The sequence below is a fragment of the Thamnophis elegans genome, chromosome 5, assembly GCF_009769535.1.
Source record: "Thamnophis elegans isolate rThaEle1 chromosome 5, rThaEle1.pri, whole genome shotgun sequence".
NCBI lineage: Eukaryota > Metazoa > Chordata > Lepidosauria > Squamata > Colubridae > Thamnophis > Thamnophis elegans.
In genome coordinates, this window is record NC_045545.1 from 41,581,030 (window position 1) to 41,600,710 (window position 19,681).

Here is a 19,681-nt window from a genome sequence, read left to right on the forward strand (position 1 = left end):
TTGAGTATGAAGAATAAGTAATAAATGTTTGCCAGTAATATCTGGTAGAAGAGATAGGAAAATGGTTATAGTAAAGAACTGTGGAAAGAAAGAAGGGGAAAAATTGCATCTTGAGCCTGTGTCAAACGACCACCTCAGCCACACCCACCTTCCCGGCCCTCCGAGGTCAAACACAACCATTGATGTGGCCCTCAATGAAATTGAGTTTGACACCCCTGCATTAGAAGAATTTTTCCTACGTAGCCAGATCTAGCCCGTTTTCAAGCTCAATCTTCCTTACATTGGCTTTACCTACTACAGGTAGTCCTCAACTTACAACAGTTCATTTAGTAATCATTCAAAGTTCAACAGCAGCAAAAAAGTGAATTATGACAGTTTTTCCACACTTACAACAGTTGCAGCATCCTTATGGTCCTTATAGGTGCTCAAAATTCTGATGCTTGGCAACTGATTCATATTTATGATGCTTGCAGTGTCCCAGGGTCATGTTATCACCTTTTGTGACCTTCTGATAAGCAGAGTCAATAAGAAGCTGTAACAACCGTATTACTAACAACTGCAGTGATTTGCTGAAGAACTAAGGCAAGAAATGTCAAAAAATGGGGCAAAATTCTCTTAACAAATATTTCACTTAGCAACATAAATTTTGGGCTCAATTGTGGTTGAGGACTATCTGTATATAACATTTGGTCTTGTTTAGTCCATTTTCAGAGATTTATCAGGCTGCTGGGCAGAGCCCTGAAGAATTGCTTAATTCCTTTCCAATTTCTGCTAATCAATAAGCAGTCCTTGATTTATGACTACTGTTGGGACCACAAAGTTGATTATAATTCATGATAGCCATAAGTTGAGCCATCCATTTGACGGACCTGATTTTATGACTCTTTTTACATCAGTTAAGCAAATTACACAATTGCAAGTCTGAATCATGAAGCCCTGTCCAAATCCATTCTGCTGAATCACTGTTTTTGCCAGAAACCAGGACCCTGCAACCAGTTATAAATGTAAGTGGATTACCAATTGCCTGAAATGCAGTCATATGCATGACATTTTACAACAGTCGGAAGTGCTTTACAAGCATCCTTTTAGAAACTGTACTAATTCCAAACAGTACTTAAAACAACTGTAAGTTGAGGGCTACCTGTAAATATGATTGACTGACTAATGTTACAGCACAGTATACTTGAATTTTTGAGGCGTGAATAAATACCCATGCTAAACAGATCAATTTAAAAAAATCACAACTGAGAAAAGCCAATTATGCCAAGTTTAAAACAAGAACTCAGATTGTAGCAATGATAAGAAGTAAAAGCCGAGAAAGCAACAGAAAGTTAAAGCAACAAAATTATCTCTCTCTCTTTAAATACAAGGTGGAAGAATGTAGAAAGTCCATGAAGAGATGACAGTAATGATGGTAATCTGAATCAAAATACAGTGTTACAACATTCACTGTGTATTAAGATTTTCCTATAAATGAAAGGGATTTCTTGAGCCCACAGAAAGTTACTGGCTGAGCAGTGTGTGTGCTCCAATCACTGAGGGGCCAAGAGGGAGAAGCTAACTCTATAGGCACAAACAGTTTGTATGCAAGTGCAACTGGAATAGCAATGTATTCTACAATTGACAAATCTATTTGTCAGAAATGTTTTCATCTAGGAAAAGCATGAACGATTTGGTGACTGGTAGTGATGGCTGGCCTTGTTATAAAGCAAAATACCTGCAGTATTGCTGAATTCTTGAACACTGGCATTGATACAGAACCTTGAAGGGGGCTGTCCAAAGAGGAACACACTTTTGAAGATATATGATGGATCAAATATTATTGATGTCACACTGACATTAACCATCTGTAATCTGTCCTTGAGATGTTACAGGAAGCATGCCATGTGCTCAGGTGGAAAATTTCTCAGTTACCAATGTTATAAAATATGATCCCATGTGGGAAAGTTACTGAATATGAAGAATGAAATACAGTAGTAAAATTCCTGAACCCTGACATTCAGAATTTCAGATCAGCATTCTTTCTAACTACTGAATGTTACGGATTGAATCCAAATGTTAAGGAATATTTGGAAAAGGAGTCTGCAATGGAGATTAATTTATTATCTTTCCTATTTTTCTTCTGTATCTTACTCTATTTCTGTATGTGTAGCTTTTAGCTTTGTAAAAGAGAGTGTCCCAGAGAACTGAATATTCTGAAGAAAATCAGGTGATATAAAAGAAAAACTTTTGATTGGTCCTTTACAACCAGACTCTTATTAATAACTTCTGCAGGAGCCAATAACAATTTTGCTAGCTTCTAATGATTGATCTGGTTTGTTTAACACAGTGGTAGTCAACCTGGTCCCTACCGCCCACAAGTGGGCGTTCCAGTTTCATGGTGGGTGGTAGGGCTTTGCTGTAACTCTGCTTTATAAATTTTATAAGGTAAAGTTACTTCCCTACTTTATAAATCACCATTACTGTGGAACCGGTGGGCAGTTAGAAAATGTTACTACTAACAGAGATACAAAAGTGGGCAGTAGGTATAAAAAGGTTGACTACCCCTGGTTTAACAAGATGTGCTGGCTCAGAAGCCATACCATACTGGCCAAAATACAAGATGACTCAGAAAGAAGGGGAGGACCAATTAACATCTTCAAAAAAATTGCCTGTCTTTGTACCTGCTGTTCTGTTTGCTTTGGTTTGTTGATTTGATGTGTTGGTAATTATTATTACTGTAATATGTCTGCTTTTGATTTCAATTTAGGCATTAAAATTTGCATTCATAGTTCGCCTTGGTTAACTGCTGAACTTGGTTTATATTATTACTACACTGTTTCTTAATCTGAATTTTAAAAAATGCTTAAAATTGCTATTTTAGGGAACTTCAGGGCGAGCCATTACCAGGGAAGGAGGGTTCCCTACATCATAGGGATCCCTCCTTCCGGCCCTGTTAGTTCCACTCCAAGTCCAGATGGCGGGAGTAGTCAGGACCCTGGTCTCAGGTTGTTGTTGCTAAATGCCAGGTCTGTGGTTCACAAGGCTCCCCTCGTCCAGGACCTAATTTTAGATGAGGGGGCAGACCTGGCATGTATTACTGAAACCTGGCTGGGCCCGGAGGGAGGAGTCCCCCTCACTGAAATGTGCCCAGAGGGTTTTCAGGTGCTTCATCAACCGCAACCCCAGTGAAGGGTGGGGGAGTGGCCATTGTTATCCGGAAGTCCTTAGTTCCTCGTAGGATCCTTGCTCCGGAGCTTGTCGGGTGTGAGTCCTTGCTGGTGAAGTTGGACCTTGCGGGTCAAGTGGGCTTGTTGTTAACGTACCTGCCTCCCAACAGCGTGACAACAGCCCTCCCCTCGCTTCTCGAGTCAGTAGCCGAGCTGGCAATTGAGTTCCCCAGGCTTATGATCCTGGGGGACTTCAATCTGCCTTCGCTCGGCGAGCACTCTGATGGAGTGCAGGAGTTCATGGCTTCCATGACAGCCATGGGCTTGACTCAAGTAATTTGGGGCCCGACTCACTCAGCGGGTCACACACTCGACCTCGTATTTCTCTCGGAGCAGTGGAGTTGTGATCTTGGTTTGAGGGGTAGTGAGATCTTGCCCCTGTCATGGTCGGACCACTTCCTACTAAGGCTCGACTTTCGGAGACCAATCCCCCACTGTAAGGAGGAGGAACTGATTAGATGGTTCCACCCCAGGCGTCTTATGGATCCTCAGGGTTTCCAGATGGCGCTTGGTATTGTGCCTGATACTCTCGCCCACAGTCCGGCGGAGACCTTAGTTGCTGCTTGGAACTCAGCAGCGTCTGAGGCTCTCCACCGGATTGCGCCTTTACGGCTGATCCGAGGCAGTGGATCCAGGAGGGCTCCTTGGTTTACCGAGGACCTCCGGGAGATGAAGCGCCAAAAGAGACGCCTAGAGCGCCGCTGGAGGTCCAGTAAATCCGAGTCAGACCGAGCACTATTAAAAGCCTGGATCGGTGTTTACCTTCTGGCAATCCGGACAGCTAAGAACACCTATATTGCCGCTCTGATTGCGTCCACTGAGTCGCGCTCAGCCGCCTTGTTTAGGGTAACCCGCTCCCTCCTGAATGGGAGGGTTGCGGACAATCCCTTACGAGGTAGAGCTGAGGAGTTGTCCAATTCCTCGCGGACAAAGTTGCTTGGCTTCGGACAGACCTGGACTCCAATTGCTCAGAGCGAGCCGAGGTACCGGGAGAGGGTCTTGAGCGACATCTTTGGATTGATTTTCATCTTGTTACTCCTGAGGAAGTGGACAAGGCCATGGGAGCGGTGAGTGCCTCCATGTGTGCACTGGACCCGTGCCCCTCCTGGCTGGTCGCGAACAGCAAGGAGGTGACGCGGGGCTGGATCCAGGCGATAGTGAATTCCTCCCTTCGGGAGGGCTTCTTTCCCCCGCTATTAAAGGCAGCGGTGGTGAGACCCCTCCTGAAGAAGCCATCTTTAGATCCAGCCATTTTGAATAACTACCGTCCAGTCTCCCACCTTCCCTTCGTTGGGAAGGTTGTCGAGAAAGTGGTGGCCTTTCAGCTCCGACGGTCCTTGGATGAAACCGATTATCTGGATCCCTTTCAGTCTGGATTCAGGCCTGGCTACAGCACGGAAACTGCTTTGCACTGACCAATGATCTCTGGAGAGCCAGGGACGGAGGCCATGCCTCCGTCCTAGTGCTTCTTGACCTCTCAGCGGCCTTCGATACCATCGACCATGGTATCCTTCTGCGGCGGTTACGGGAGGTGGGGGTGGGAGGCACCGTCCTTCGGTGGTTCTCCTCCTACCTCTCGGACAAATCGCAGTCGGTGTTGGTTGGGGGGCAGAGATCGACCCCTAGGCCCCTGAAATACGGGGTGCCGCAGGGTTCGGTCGTCCCCCCTCCTGTTTAACATCTACATGAAGCCGTTGGGCGAGATCATTCGGCGACACGGGATAAAATACCACCAGTATGCGGACGATACCCAGTTGTATCTGTCCGCCCCATGCCAACTCAGTGAAGCGGTTGACGTGATGTGTCAGTGCCTGGAGGCTGTTAGGGTCTGGATGGGGGTAAACAAGCTTGCACTCAATCCAGACAAGACCGAGAGGCTGGTGTGTTTCCCTCCCAAAAATTGGCTAAGTATTCCATCGCTCAGGCTGGGGGGTGAAATTCTACGCCCCTCAGACAGGGTTCGCAATTTGGGAGTCCTCCTGGATCCACAGCTGACCTTAGAACATCATTTGTCGGCTATGACCAGGGGGGCATTTGCCCAGGTTCGCCTGGTGCACCAATTGCGTCCCTACCTGAACCAGGAGGCACTCGCAACAGTCACTCATGCCCTTGTGACCTCAAGACTGGACTACTGCAATGTGCTCTACATGGGTAGCCCTTGAAGAGCATTCGGAGACTTCAGCTCGTCCAGAATGCAGCCGCGCGAGCGATTGTGGGTGCACCTCGGTACACCCACATTACACCTATCCTCCGCGAGCTGCACTGGCTGATTGGTCTCTGGATACGCTTCAAGGTGCTAGTCGTCACTTATAAAGCCCTTCGTGGTATTGGACCTGGGTACTTGAGAGACCGCCTGCTGCCAATTACCTCCCAAAGGCCCATTAGATCCCACAGATTAGGCCTCCTTCAGGTTCCATCTACTGGCCAATATCATCTGGCTACTACCCGGGGGAGGGCCTTCTCTGTGGCTGCTCCGCCCCTTTGGAACGAACTCCCCACAGAGATTCGGACCCTCACCTCTCTCCAGGCTTTCCGCAAAGCCGTTAAAACCTGGCTTTGCCGGCAGGCCTGGGGTTGACGAGTTCCCTTCCCCTCTCGAATCGTGTGACTGTTGATTGTCTTTTTAATTCTCTTTGTACCTTGTTTGTTGTATTTCCTTCTTGTTTAACCCCCCCCCCCTTGGGTTTGTTAGCTGCCCTGAGTCCCTCTGGGAATAGGGCGGCATATAAATACAATAAACCTTATAACCTTATTGCTTTAGTTGAAAGATTTGATGTTAATATATACATATGTAATAATTGTATATGGTGAGAAGTATAATAGATCTTTTTCACATTAATACATTTCTTTAATTGCTGATGAGCAATCTGTTCTATAAACCTCCTGCTTGTCATAATACAACATTATACTTCCCAAATATTGCTCTCATCATCTTTTACCTTTTCAATCTGAATTTAAAGCGCAGTTAAAAACTAATCCCCCTTTAGTTTTTGCATTCATTCTTGCTACCTTTCCTTTTGCATAGGGCAGCAGGAGGAGCATTCTTCCAATGTTCAGATACAGATGCAGTCTTAACATAAACATATTCCTGCAGTCATGCCATAGTTTAATTTTTCTCCAGTTACAATCTATGTCTGCAGCCTTTCCATTTTTCAACAAGCTCACAAAATTTATTACCTTTGAGTACTAACATTTATGGCATTCCTTTGAATTCTACTTTTCTACTTGAATGCTATAATTCACATAAAATCTCTATAATGTTTCTTCCAACTTCCATCACTTCAATTTCCTTCCACATCAGTTCATCACTTTTATTTTTAATTCTATTCACTGCTACAACTTGCTTGTTGACCCCTCTGCGCCCACTTCCAAAATAATGTTTCATTTTCATAAAAATCTATTTTTTTCTTAAGCTTAATCTTATTGTATGTATTCCAGTAGAGATAAGTTCTCTGAAGATGGGCTCCAGTATGAATCCGAAAGCCTGGAAGGGTAAAACTCTGGTCTCAGTGACTGACCTGACCCAGATACGATATGGTAACCTTATTGTCTTTGACCACATTCTTCTCAGCTACCCTTTTTTCCCATGTGTACTATACAATGTCTTTTTTCTCATCTTCATTTTTTGCAGTCATGATTCTTTAATATTCTTTTTTTCACCCATAACATCCTTCAATTCATATCTCCCCTTAAAGTAACTTTATACTTCTGTGGCACTATGTAACAATTGTTTTCATTCTTTTTAATCAATTTCCATCTCTCTTCCGCCTCCCCCACCCCCATCTGCTTTCCATTCAGTTTGTTGGGAGATGAACCTGTCTTTTAATACTTTTTCATACAGGACAGGGTTTTAAGTTTCTCTTCTTGCAATTGTTCTACTCTTTCATTTTCTTCCATGTCCATTTTTCCCCGAGATCCACAAACAAACAAAAAGTTGTGTCCTATATTAAGAAACTTTTATCACACTTGCTTCCTTTACTACTTCTTTCAATGAATAAAATATGCCAAGAATATGGATTCTGTAGGACACTAACTACAACTAGCTAGCTTGTTCTTAATTCAAGCTAGCTCTCTCTCTCTCTCTCTCTCTCTCTATCTATCTATCTATCTATCTATCTATCTATCTATATCTATATATTTGGGCTGGGATAATACTAATGTGTCTCTGCAGTTAAGTACTTAGGCAGATAAAAAGGTTCATTCATTCATTCATTCATTCATTCATTCATTTTCTATTGCTTCCCCACTCAGTTGGCAATAGCTTTCACTTATAATTTAGTACTATGGGCAACAAGCTTGTAAATTTTCATGTCTTCATTCATTATCTAACATGGCCAGTGGGAAGGGAACATAAGTTTCTAATTCTCCTTTCAGTTAAGACTTAATTGGAATTTGTCCAAATCAAAATACACCTTTTCATTTAATTACACTTTGGCTGAAAAGACAAAATTGCATATTTCCTAAAACTGTCATTTGGTTAAGCCATAGTTTAAACAATCAGAGTTTGTCTAGAATTGAACAAAACAAATCAGAATGAGGAAAAAAAAAATTAGAGGGAAATTTTGATAAGTAGAATAAGGCCATTTATGACACTAAGTGTTGCTAAACTGATTTAACCTCAATTCCAAAACCAAGTGATAGAGAGACTTCAAAATGGTACTTAAACGTGAGCAAAACCAGGTTTGTTTCTCATAGCTCCTTTATAACCTTGTACAATTACCCCCTCAGATGCGGCTGCTTAATGTCAAATGTAAAATCCACTCTTATATTGAGTATGATGCAGCTGTGGCAAATTATGCATAGAAATTCTTGCTTCCATGTACAACATTTAGACTTTATACTAAATTATATGCTTAGCTAGGCTCTTTGCTTCTTATCAACTTAAAATGAAGCAAAATCTATGAAATATTGCATGGCTAAATTAGGACTAGGTGTTGTCTATAAACAATGAATAGCAATTTAAAGCTCATAGTTTGCTCCTGTACAGACATCACTCAGTTTTCAAAAATTCTTCAGGGGGGATTAGTATTTTTTAAGTCCTGATTTCTCTCCCTTGTGGACTAGCTCCTGTATTTCATAGAGAATCATCATTTATTTGAGTGAAATACTCTTATCAGCATTGGCTTCATTTTGATATAGCCCAGCTGAGCAGTGCAGAGACTGATTTTTTTTCTTCTAAGATGTCTTACTCCCTTACCATAAGCTCAAGACTGACAGTTAAATTTCACACTGTAAGAACCCCCCATTGATTTTTCACTTGTAAGGAACAACTCTACAAATTAAAGTTAACAGCACTGTTGAAAATTTGAAATATCTCATAAAGGGAATAGAAAGATACTCAACTATATCCTCCTTCTGAGGGGTGCTATCTGTCTGCTGGGGGAAGGGAGGCAGAACCAAAGACAACCAAAGAAATTTCTACACAATTTTAAAAAAAATGAAAAGGGACTTTTCTGATTGAGCAAAATATTCCTAAAAGGATAATAAAATGTCAAATTATTACTGTGAGAGAAAATACTTTTTAGGGGCTTGTATAAAAATAAAACATAAATCAAGTCAATTAAATTGAGGAAAGAGAATGCTGTTTGTTTCTATACACACTAATGTATTTATCTGTAGCCATATGCAACTCTTATCAGTTTTTATAGACTGTAGCGTCTAGCCAATCTTGGCTAATCTTGAAAAAACTAAATCAAGTTAAGACTAGTAATATTTGGATGGGTAACCACCATGAAACCTCAGGGCTGCTACCTAGACTGGCAAGTAAAACAAAAAGACATACTGAAAAAAAGCATTGGCAATCCATTTCTACAATTGTTGCCAATAGAGGTCGCACAATAGTTAGAATCAGTATTGCAGGCTAACTCTGCACACTGCCAGGAGTTCAATCCTGACCAGCTCAAGGTTGACTCAGCCTTGCATCTTTTCAAGACTGGAAAAATGAGGATCCAGATTGTTGCGGGCAATATGCTGAATCTGTAAATCGCTTAGGGAGAATTGTAAAACACTATGAAGCGGTATATAAATCTAAGTGTTATCTTGACATAGATTTTCAGTATCAGTGGAATGTACATTAAAGTAATTAGAAAACCATATGCAGTAATTCCTACAAAAGAGCATATGATGTCAATTTCTGAACTCAGACACCTATTTTTGAGGCTCAAAATTTAATTTCCATGGAAGTAGTAAGCAGCACAACATTCAAATTATCTTATAACTTGGATTAAATGAAGTTTCACTCTCCTATTTTAGTCTCTCCACTTTCCAAAAACACTTTTTTTTATAAAATTGGTTTACTTTGGGGCTGCCTATAATTCCTTGAGTTTATACAGCACTGCAGAAATGGCTCTCTTATATACTACACATCATACAGCAAAGTTCAAAGACATTTGAAATATGGTTTCTAGGAAAAAAAATATAAGGCCAAACAAAAATAATAGATAAAATAATTATACATATCAGCAATATACTTTAATGCTCAATATAAAGTATGAATATTTAGGAATATTTGGAAATGAAAGGGAAGGAGATAAAAGCATCATTAAATTGTCGTATGTGTTTTTAGCTATTTTTTCCTTATTTGTTGCTTTGCATTTTTTAACTTTCTAAAAATCTGTTAAAAACACAAAGTTTATCTCAGTTACCTATAAAGGCTAGATCTTATAGCAAATCTTGATTCTGAAGCTATGAACAGAATTTGCAGCAAAAGATTTGAGCTTAACTGGGACATTCACTCTGAGTGTGTGTGGAGAGAGGGGGGGGGGAGAGAGGGAGACAGACAGACAGACAGACTGACTGAAACTCATTATTTGGATTTAAAGGAACCCAAATCATGTACTAGATTTCAATCTGATTAGAAGCATAAATTAGGATTCACTGAACCTTCCTTCCTTAATAAAAAAAACTTGAAAGTGTGTGAATTAGTTTTTATAAATGTTGCTCCAAACCAAGTCATGTATGCATACCCCGAAGGTGATTAATGTAGCAAGAAGTACTGAATACTTAAATGACCAGACTGAGGCTAATACTTTGCAGTCAAATATGTAAGAGGGATCTTCATTTGTAAGCATCTACATTTTGTTGTCATTTAAATTGTATTTTTAGCATATGGCCTGATTTCTATACTTTAGTATTTTACTTATTGATAATTTAAATTCTTAAGCAGTTTTGTGCTCCCACTGATGAGATTTTCTTCTCTATCTTACAAACCCTTTGTAGTAAAGTTATTTTATTAAGTTGTGAACTATTACCGGTAGTTGATGTGACTTTGTTTCAATATATTTTATTTTAAAAATTGGTTAAACTTTTAACACAGCAATCTCTCCCCCTTTTGAAGAGTTGGTTGATTGATTATTCTCAAAATTCTGTCCTCTCTTATGGTATATGGATGGAACTGATTGACTTGTAGGCTTATCCATGGCCTGCATGTGCTGATTCATAGGACTGAAAAAGAATTAAGTTAGATAAATTCATTCTCATATGGTAACTAGTTTTCTTTGCTGTCAATGAAGATTACATAGGAATGGAAAGTGGCATAGAAATAGCTATCTTGAATGAAGTGCAACTTCTATGTTGTGCTTTATATTTCCCTTTTCACAAAAGAGAAAAGAGAGAGAGAAAGAGAGTAGGTATGAAAATGGATTTTTCAGGGTATCTCTCCACTTTATTTTAAACCTTGGAATAAATAAGGGGCTTCTGCTGAAATTTGAATGCTATCCCTTCCTGAAAGGAAGAAATATAGTGAAAATAAAAATAATCCATTACATTGGAACAGCTTAACATTCCAGAAGCTTCTAGCACAAGGGTTTTCAAACTTTTTCAGGCCATGGAACCTGTTGGTTTAAAAACAGTTTCCTAGAATCCATGATCAAGAAAAAAAAACTCTAGACGCAGAAAATAGGCTGTGCTCAGTGAACTTTTTCTTGTTGCATTTAGTCTCTCAAGGCTCCCCAATGAGTTCTGAGTTTTCAAACACAGTTTGAAAAAGCCTTTATCTAGCAGATAAACCCCTGGATTGACATTAAACATTGTTTCCATATTCTTAAAAGCAAGAAACAAAAACCGATTTTTAAATCAAACTAAACAACCCATGACCCCAGTTGGGTCATCATTGTGGACATTTTCTTACCAGATTCCTCAATGTCTTCAACAATGGCAGAGCTTCTAACGTATTGGAAAAAAATCTTAAAAATTCAGGGAGATATTCAAAGATGTTTCTGCCTTGAAAGTAGCTCACATGGCACTGTTTAGCATAACGTTTTGTATTTTGTCATAAAACGCTTTATGAAATTTGCCAATTTTCAGACATGGGTACTAACTAGATGGATGCATTCTGTAAGTCAGTCCATTTGAGGTATATGTTTGAGAAAGTTTGGCCCTTGCAATGACATTTTTTCTTCCGTTAAAGGTTACAGACCCAAGAATCTTGGTACTATATAGATGTGAAAAAGGGGAAAGGTTACTTTCACTTTTGAAGCCAAACCCTTTATTATGTATCTGAATAGATGATCAGACTATGCCTCACCTTTTGGGAGCGAATTTGGGAAACTTAAATTTTTTTTTCATGTGAATGTGTATTGTGCAGATACACATTGACCTCACTCTTATAAAACCCTTTTCTAAACCAAACAAGCATCTTGCCCAATCAACCATGAGAAGCATGAAGAGCTATATAAAGAAGATAATTATAAAGGGATTTAATGCTTGGTGAACTCAAATTGCTAAGGCTTATGACAAAGGTAGCACACATGCTTGCTTAACTGGCCCAACGCCTTGGCTTTGCTCTTATGTAAGCAGCACAGCTGGAGCTGCATCCCAAATGAGATTTGTTTTATGGAAAAGAAGAGTGTACCCCTTTGCTCCTGGGAATGGCAGCCAGTCCCACCTCCCTCTACTTTTGCTCCACTCCTGATTAATGATCTTGTCTGCCTGATTTATGACCCACCTTGGCAGATTAGAGTTTCCCTTTCAACCACCCCCTTTCCCCCACAAACTCAGAAGCTACGGTCACACTTCGCTGGAAATATTAGAGAATTATTAAATAAACATTCATACGTCATGTCTCTTCCCATCCTGAGCTCATCCTAGTCAACACTCGGCAGCCTGGGCCTGTTTGCTTTTCATGCTGACAACAAACAGCTGGAGTGATTCATGGAGAGGCTGGCTACAATGTTTCATGTCATATATCATGCTCTGCCCCAACAGAGATAAACTGATCAAGCACAACGGGCTGGAATGAATTTATGACAACACAAAATTGAGGAAAACAAATGGGAGCTGACCCAGTGGGGCACTAACCCAGACTCTTTCCTTGGCCTGCAATCTAGTTTGGTGGCAGAAAGCAAAATTGAAGATTGGCACTGTGAATTAAGAGGCTATCTTCTTAACCCCGAAAAGCCTTGATTTCAAGATGGCACCGGGCTATGTGGCAAGCATTTTCGGTAGAGGAAATTGAAGTGTTGTCCTGTTTGCTATCGTCACATAGGTGGAAAATTCTGACTGCACGTCACTGCCAAGATTTAGGGGCCAATAATGCAGAAAGCTGTATGACTAAAGAGCCATTCTGTAATGGAGATAAGCATAGTAATAAATAAATAAATATTACAATAAGTCTTCATCTAATTTGAAATTGTAATAAAAAGGGACAAGAATTTTCCCAGACATGAATTGTTTCCAATGGCAGAATAAGAAGCTAAATCAGAAACTGTAAGCTCCAACTATCAAATGAAACAGAAACAGTTCAACAATTAAAAATAATTATTCCTTCCCCAGCCCACCCTCCAATAATACTGGAAGAGATTAACAGAAAGGTAAGAAGTTCAGAAAAAATCACAACTAAGATCAAATTCTGAAAGGCCTTGCACCCTTATGGAGTAGTATGGCAAATTTTGACATCTTCACAAAAGTGAAGTCAATAACTGGGGCAAAGACCAAGAAGCTGGCAAGTACACCAGTATCTTGGAACCTCTCCAAGTAAGAGAACCATAAGAGATTGTCTACATGTGCTCTGGATGGCAGCTTCCCATGAGGAGACAGCAGGACAGTGGTTTTCTCTGGGTTTGAGCACTGGGGCAAATGGAAAAGCCACCTTGATGGCAACTGTGGTGAAATCTTTTAAAGGACAGTTACCGTATTTTTCGGAGTATAAGATGCCCCCTTTTTCCTCAAAAAAGAGGCTGAAAATCTGGGTGCATCTTATACATCGAATACAGCATTTTTTGCCACCAGACGCCCCATCCCTTCACCAAAATGGCCGTGCAGAGCCTTATGGAGGCTTTCAGAGAGCTCCTGGGGGCTGGGGAGGGCAGAAATGAGCAAAAAATGGGCCATTTTTTTGCTCAATTTTGCCCCCTCCCAGCCCCCAGCAGCACTCTATAAGCCTCCATTAAGGCTATGCCTGTAATTTTTTTGACAAAAAACGGGACATTTTTTGCTTGTTTTTGGGGGGCCCACCCCCAGGAGCACTCTGAAGCCCCCCCCCAAGGCTATTCATGCCTCTTTTTTTTCTTTTTTTTTAAAGGGCCCATTTTTGCGAAAATGGGCTGTTTTGGGGGGGGTTTGGAGAGAGCAAAAACTCCCCCCCCTTCGGAAAGCTCTTTAGTTGAAGTGATTGATGAGAATTAGATTGATCAAGTGCTATGCCCGCAGAAACAAAGTCTTAGGTGCTACAGATTGTCAGCGATTTCCTTCTCCAGTACATGGATAAATACACCTGGAAACATCTACCTACCTACTCTCTCCCTACCTTACCTACTGTATTTCTCTCTCCCCACCTCAATCTACCTACTTACCTACCTACTCTCTCTCTCCCTACCTATCTACTGTATTTCTCTCTCTCTCTCCCCCTCTTACCTACCTGCCTACCTACCTACTCTCTCTCCCTACCTACTGTATTTCTCTCTCTCTTTCTCTCTCTCCCTCTCCCTACCTACTCTCTCTCTCCCTACATACCTAGTGTATTTCTCTCTCTCTCTCTCTCTCTCTCTCTCCCTCTATCTACCTACCTACTTTTAAGAAAAAAATTGTCTCTTAAAAACCTTGGTGCGTCTTATACTCCGGTGCATCTTATACTCCGCAAAATATGGTAAGTTCCCAAATCTCACTTTCTAGCCAATTTCACAGGTTTCCTAACAATAATCTTAAAAAGCTACTGCAAATCTTCAGAACAACAGGCTTGAACAGTCATTGCATGAGTTTTATTTTCAACTCTGAACAAAAATAAAATTAATTATAAGTTTAAGAACTTAAAGAATTTGAAATAAATAGCAAAAACCTAAACAAGGTTTTGATCTAAGAAAATTATAAACAGGTTAAAAATCTAGATAAGGTTGGAACATTGACTTTTATTATAAGATTTTGGAATTTATAAAAAATAAATGACCTCATGGGAAACAGACGTGGCTTGGCTATTTTGGCTGTTGTAAATAATAACAAAGGTAAGTTACTTATGATTTTAGAAATTGGACCCCAGAGTGGACTAAGGATTCTAAATTGAAGGAGAAAAAGAAACCACAAGCCTGTTCTTGATGTCACTTAATCTTTTTTACAAAATGACACAAAATATTATAACATTAGAAACATTAAAATCTTTGAAAAATTGAGATTTTTGAAAAATGGAGCCGGAAAATAATAATAGCAACACTGTCAATAATAAAGCCTGCTTTCACAGATAATATCCCAAAAATGTTAATGATGGAGTAACAGATGCAAAAATAACATTATTTTTAAAGTCCCAAAAGGGAAACTACAAATAATAGAAGAAGAGAATTATTTGGAAAGGGGTGCTTTACTGGATATACAGAAGAAACTGGCTAAAGTTTAAAAATTAAAATGGAAATACTAATAATAAACAAAGAAAATGACATGGAAAATGTTTCCTTATTGGATTTACAAATGAAACTTGTTAAAGCTATGAAGAAAAAGCTCCAAAAAATGTGAGGATAAAGAAACACTGAAAAGAATTAAAATCCTATAATAATATTTGGCTGAATTAAAGATTAAGGCAAATTAAGGAATGTAAATTTGGTTTACAAATTTGGTTTGGTTTATTTCATCAAGATTAAAATACTATTCTTTTATAAACTTCTGGTAATATCAGTATTGAAAAGTTTATACTTTAAAGATTTGCTTATAATACAGGATGGGATGAAGATATATCTTTCTGTAACTTTAGGTGGGGGGGGGTTAAAGAATTACTAAATTTGTTTATACTTGTGATGAAAATTGAAAGTAACTTATTTACATATTTTTTGTTTATTACATTCTTTTCTTTTCCCCTATATATTTTTCCTATTCTTTCTCCATGTTTAGTTTCTTAGTTCTTACTATTATAATCACAATTTATAATTAATACAATTATATTTAAGAAAAATCCTCACAGGCTTTGTCTAAACTGTCTAATTCTACACATTATCCTCCTGTAGCATTCAATTTTAATAAAATTCTTTTAAAAAGAAATCTAACCATAATAGATTTAAAAATGAAGGAATAATTTATGCAATAAACATTAAAAGAAATTCTTTTTAAAAATCGGTCCTCTCAAAGTATCACAGTTCTTGTAGAATAACAAATGGATTGGGCCCATGACATTTATTATACCAAATTCAAGCAGCAACTGAGGAAGTTGAACTGAAATGAAAGCTAGTTAAACAAAAAGCAGATCCAAGATTAAACTCAAGGGAACAACCAGCAAATTCATCTCTTACTGAGGCAAGTTATTTGACATGCCAGAGATTTAGCTCCAAGAAGCCTACAGCACATATTCCATTAACTTTCAACCCAAATACATTAGCTTTGCACCAGAGGAAGGGCAGTTTACTGTATTGTATTAGCTAATTAAAAAGATACTCACCATACCAAGACTTTGTTTTGGAAAGAGGAAAGAAAATGAATGTCATTCTTATAAAAGTAGGATCAATAAAGAGAATCACTGCTAACTCCATTAACCATTGTTCTAAGTGGGCAGCCCAGCTGACACAAGTGATAAACCATGTGCTTCTAAACACTTTTTAAAATGCTAATCAGACATTATATGGAGCTTAACACAATAATCAATAATGTCCAGATTTAAAAGCAAAAATTAAAGTTATGAACAGAAGTGTTCCCATAGAGAACCCGCCACAAGCATCATCCAAAAGAAGAAAAATGAAACCAATTTAGCTCCAGATTAAGAGTGAGGAACTAGAAATGAATCAATTTAGCTAGCTGAGCTGGGTCACCATATATCATGGCTTGGCAGCACAGGTGGAAGCAGCTAGGCAGTAGGAATATAAAAACCTCACCAGGCCCCAAGGTCTGATACTGGTTATCAATTAAGTTAACAGAACCCACCACTTCACACATAGCATGTTTAACTATCACAGCAGCAACAATTTATCACACACAAATTCTAGATAAAGTAGGATAAAACAGCTATAATCTTGGCTTCTAACTACTGTTTTCTGCTCTCAATGGAGTTAAGAGCCTCTATCTAATGGTAGCAACCTATTTCCAGAAGGGATTTCTTATGAAAGAACTGCTGTCAAGTGCAAGAAATGGTAATTGGCTTTTACTTTTTCTGAAAGGTTACAGCGGTTGACTATCCAAGTTTAATTTTGGTCCTTAAAAGTCAAAGGTTTCTGAATGTTCCATGATAGATCAGGATTTGTCACAAAGAAGCACCAAGTCTATATTTCACAGGACAGAATTATTGTATGCATCACTTAGAAAAAGTTTAAACTCCTCCAGGCAGCTCTGAATGAAGCATTTAGATAATGTGATCAAGGTGATGCTACCAATTCATCATTTGGACAAGTGTTTTTCAATTTTAAAGGCTAAGATTTGAGGAAACAGACAACTTTTGAACCAATGAAATTGCTATACTCCTGGACAAGACAAAAACTAAATTCCTTTGTTTTCTTCAGAGGTTCATAAACTGATTATGTGCCACCCACCTCAAATGATGGTTTGTGACCCCTAATCCCTATTTACTCCTAAAAAGCAGAAAAAATACGTGCTGCCCCAGATCTGAGTGTCCCTGAGGTTTTAGCTAATGTGAGCCCAAATTGTTGAGATAAATAACTCATTTTAACTTCCTGCTCTTCCTTGCAGTGAGGAGCACAGAGAGAAACACACACTACAGTGGCACAGCTTAAAAGCTGCATTGTGACAGTAATTCATTAGAATTATCTTTCTTTCTTCCTTTGATACTTAAAGGCAAATATTTAAATTGTGGAACAACAAAAATTCTCTCTGCTCTTCCCAGCTGTTTACAGAAACTACTACCAAAATCATGCATAGTTCATTAGGTAAGATATGGCTCTAGCAAGTGTTATCAATTTGTCTACCTCCACAAGTTGTCTCTAAGACAAGTCAGCACAAGGCAAAATATATTTGTGTTATCTCCTGCTCCAAAGTGCTATTACTCCAGCTGTTTTCAATGTGGACCATTCTTGTCATCTAATAAAGTAGCAGCTTTTAGTAAAATCAGTAGTAAGATACACTACCCTATTTCTAGCACTTCAGCTACAATTACCTAATTTTTCCACTTTTTTTCCTGAACTCCATGCCACCTCTTAAATTAATGTTGTATTTATTTCCCCTCCAGTTTTCTTTCTACTTCAGCCTTCCTTCAACTGTTCACCACTAAAATCTCAGTACAATACTCAAACTGCAGAAGACTATACATACTTGCCCAACATATAAGACAGTATTACTAGCTTGCTGCAGAATGTTGTGTTCTTGCAAAGGCATTTCAATATGCATTTCCATAATTAAAATGTGCATATGTACCAGATTATCCTACAGTAATCTTCTCAATTCTTAGAACTATCCAAATAACGCATATCATCGCTACTAACAATGTATTAGTGCATAACACAGTCTAAAAAGACTTTACATATATTTTTCTTTCTTCAGAGGAATATTTTTTTAAAAAAATGGGTTATCTGTGTTAACTTGATCACATCTTACATAGTATGCACAGCTAAAAAGGCCTCTTGCACTTGTATTATTCTATGTCAGCTAGTGAGCAATCTAGTCTGTTAAGCATTTCTATGCCTGAAGATTTCAATGCAATCAATCTACATTATACCCAGAACTCACAAGAAATAAGCTTAAATATCACTGTATGTGGCCCTGCCTGACTGCAAGAAGATTTGACAGTATTGTGCATTGCTCTGAACCCCTCTTTTGGTCACTACTCTTTGTAGAGCAAAATGATCTGTCTCATGTTACTCATTCCCAGTGGAAATGAAGGTTAAAATAATCTAATTCTATTCTGGAGAAAGGGCATAACGAGTAAGTCTTTTGAAAAATAACACGTCCCAGGGAGAAAGAAAAGGGCAGCGTTTTGATACTATAGAGAATTTAACACAAGGATAATATTTGCTATCATCCCTCTAAAGCCTCAGAAACTACACTGAGGATCTAGAAATGAAACATAAAATCATCTTTTAGAGCCAATATACCAAAATGGATTTTTATCTTTCTACAGATATGGAATTCCTATAAAGGCTAAAAAAAACCAAAAGGACATGAAAGAAACCCTTTGATTTTTAGCTATGAGAGTGCCAGCTTTAAAAGCTGTGTAGTTTCAATTGAAAATATATACATATATATATTCCTGAGTTTTGGATAGAGATAAGCTGGAGGCATCTTCTGTAATGTTGCACCTTTGACCATCAAATATATACATAGACAATTCATACTTACTTCTCTATGTCACTGTTTTTGCAAGTCTTTTGTGCAGGCTCTTGCTTACTACACTCCCCGTTACTTGTTGATGGCATTTCTATAAAGAGGAGGAAGAACTCAATCAATGAAGAAAGTTTATTCAAATACACATCAAATTACAGCATGAGTAAAAGCCTCTCTTCTAAAAATTTAAACACCTCGTAAAAAAAGCAAAAATGCTAATCACACAATTAATAATGAATTTGAGTGCTAATTTTAAATCGCCTCAATTCCAGAATGATACAAGCTGGTAATCTTCAAAAGCCTTGGCCCACCAGCCTTTGCTATTAACCATTATGGCTGCTGTTAAAGAAAACTGAAAAAATTGGAGGTCACAGGCTTAATTAGGCTTATTCTATTTTTTTTTTAAGAGTTTAGTATGGAACAGGCTTGTCTATCAACATACCCAACTGGACTAGTTCAAAATAAATAAATAAATACATTTGTCATGATTACTTTCTACCAACATTTTTTTCAGCTATATACAAATTAGAATTTAAGAATGATTATACTGTAGATGTATACTGCTGGAAAGCCAACATCAGAGAAAGAAAATTGGGTTTCGACTATTACATCGAAACCACAGTGGCCCAGTGTTTAGAATGCAGTACTGTAGGCTATTTCTGCTGACTGCCAGCTGCCTGCAATTTGGCAGATCGAATTTCACCAGGCTCAAGATTGACTCAGCCTTCCATCCTTCTGAGGTAGGTAAAATGAGGAGCCAGCTTGTTGGGGGCAATATGCTGACTCTGTAAACTGTT

General features: G+C 38.8%; 1 protein-coding gene across 6 annotated transcripts in view; it reads right to left on the reverse strand.

The window, feature by feature from the left end:
* Nucleotides 1-19,681, reverse strand: part of RNF220 (ring finger protein 220) — a 402,605-nt gene that overhangs the window by 31,098 nt on the left and 351,826 nt on the right. For all 6 annotated transcript variants that reach the window (XM_032218004.1, XM_032218003.1, XM_032218002.1 and 3 more), the window contains one exon: nucleotides 18,900-18,978. In XM_032218004.1, coding sequence (XP_032073895.1) covers nucleotides 18,900-18,978 — 79 coding nt within the window. The remainder of the gene's footprint in view (nucleotides 1-18,899; nucleotides 18,979-19,681) is intronic.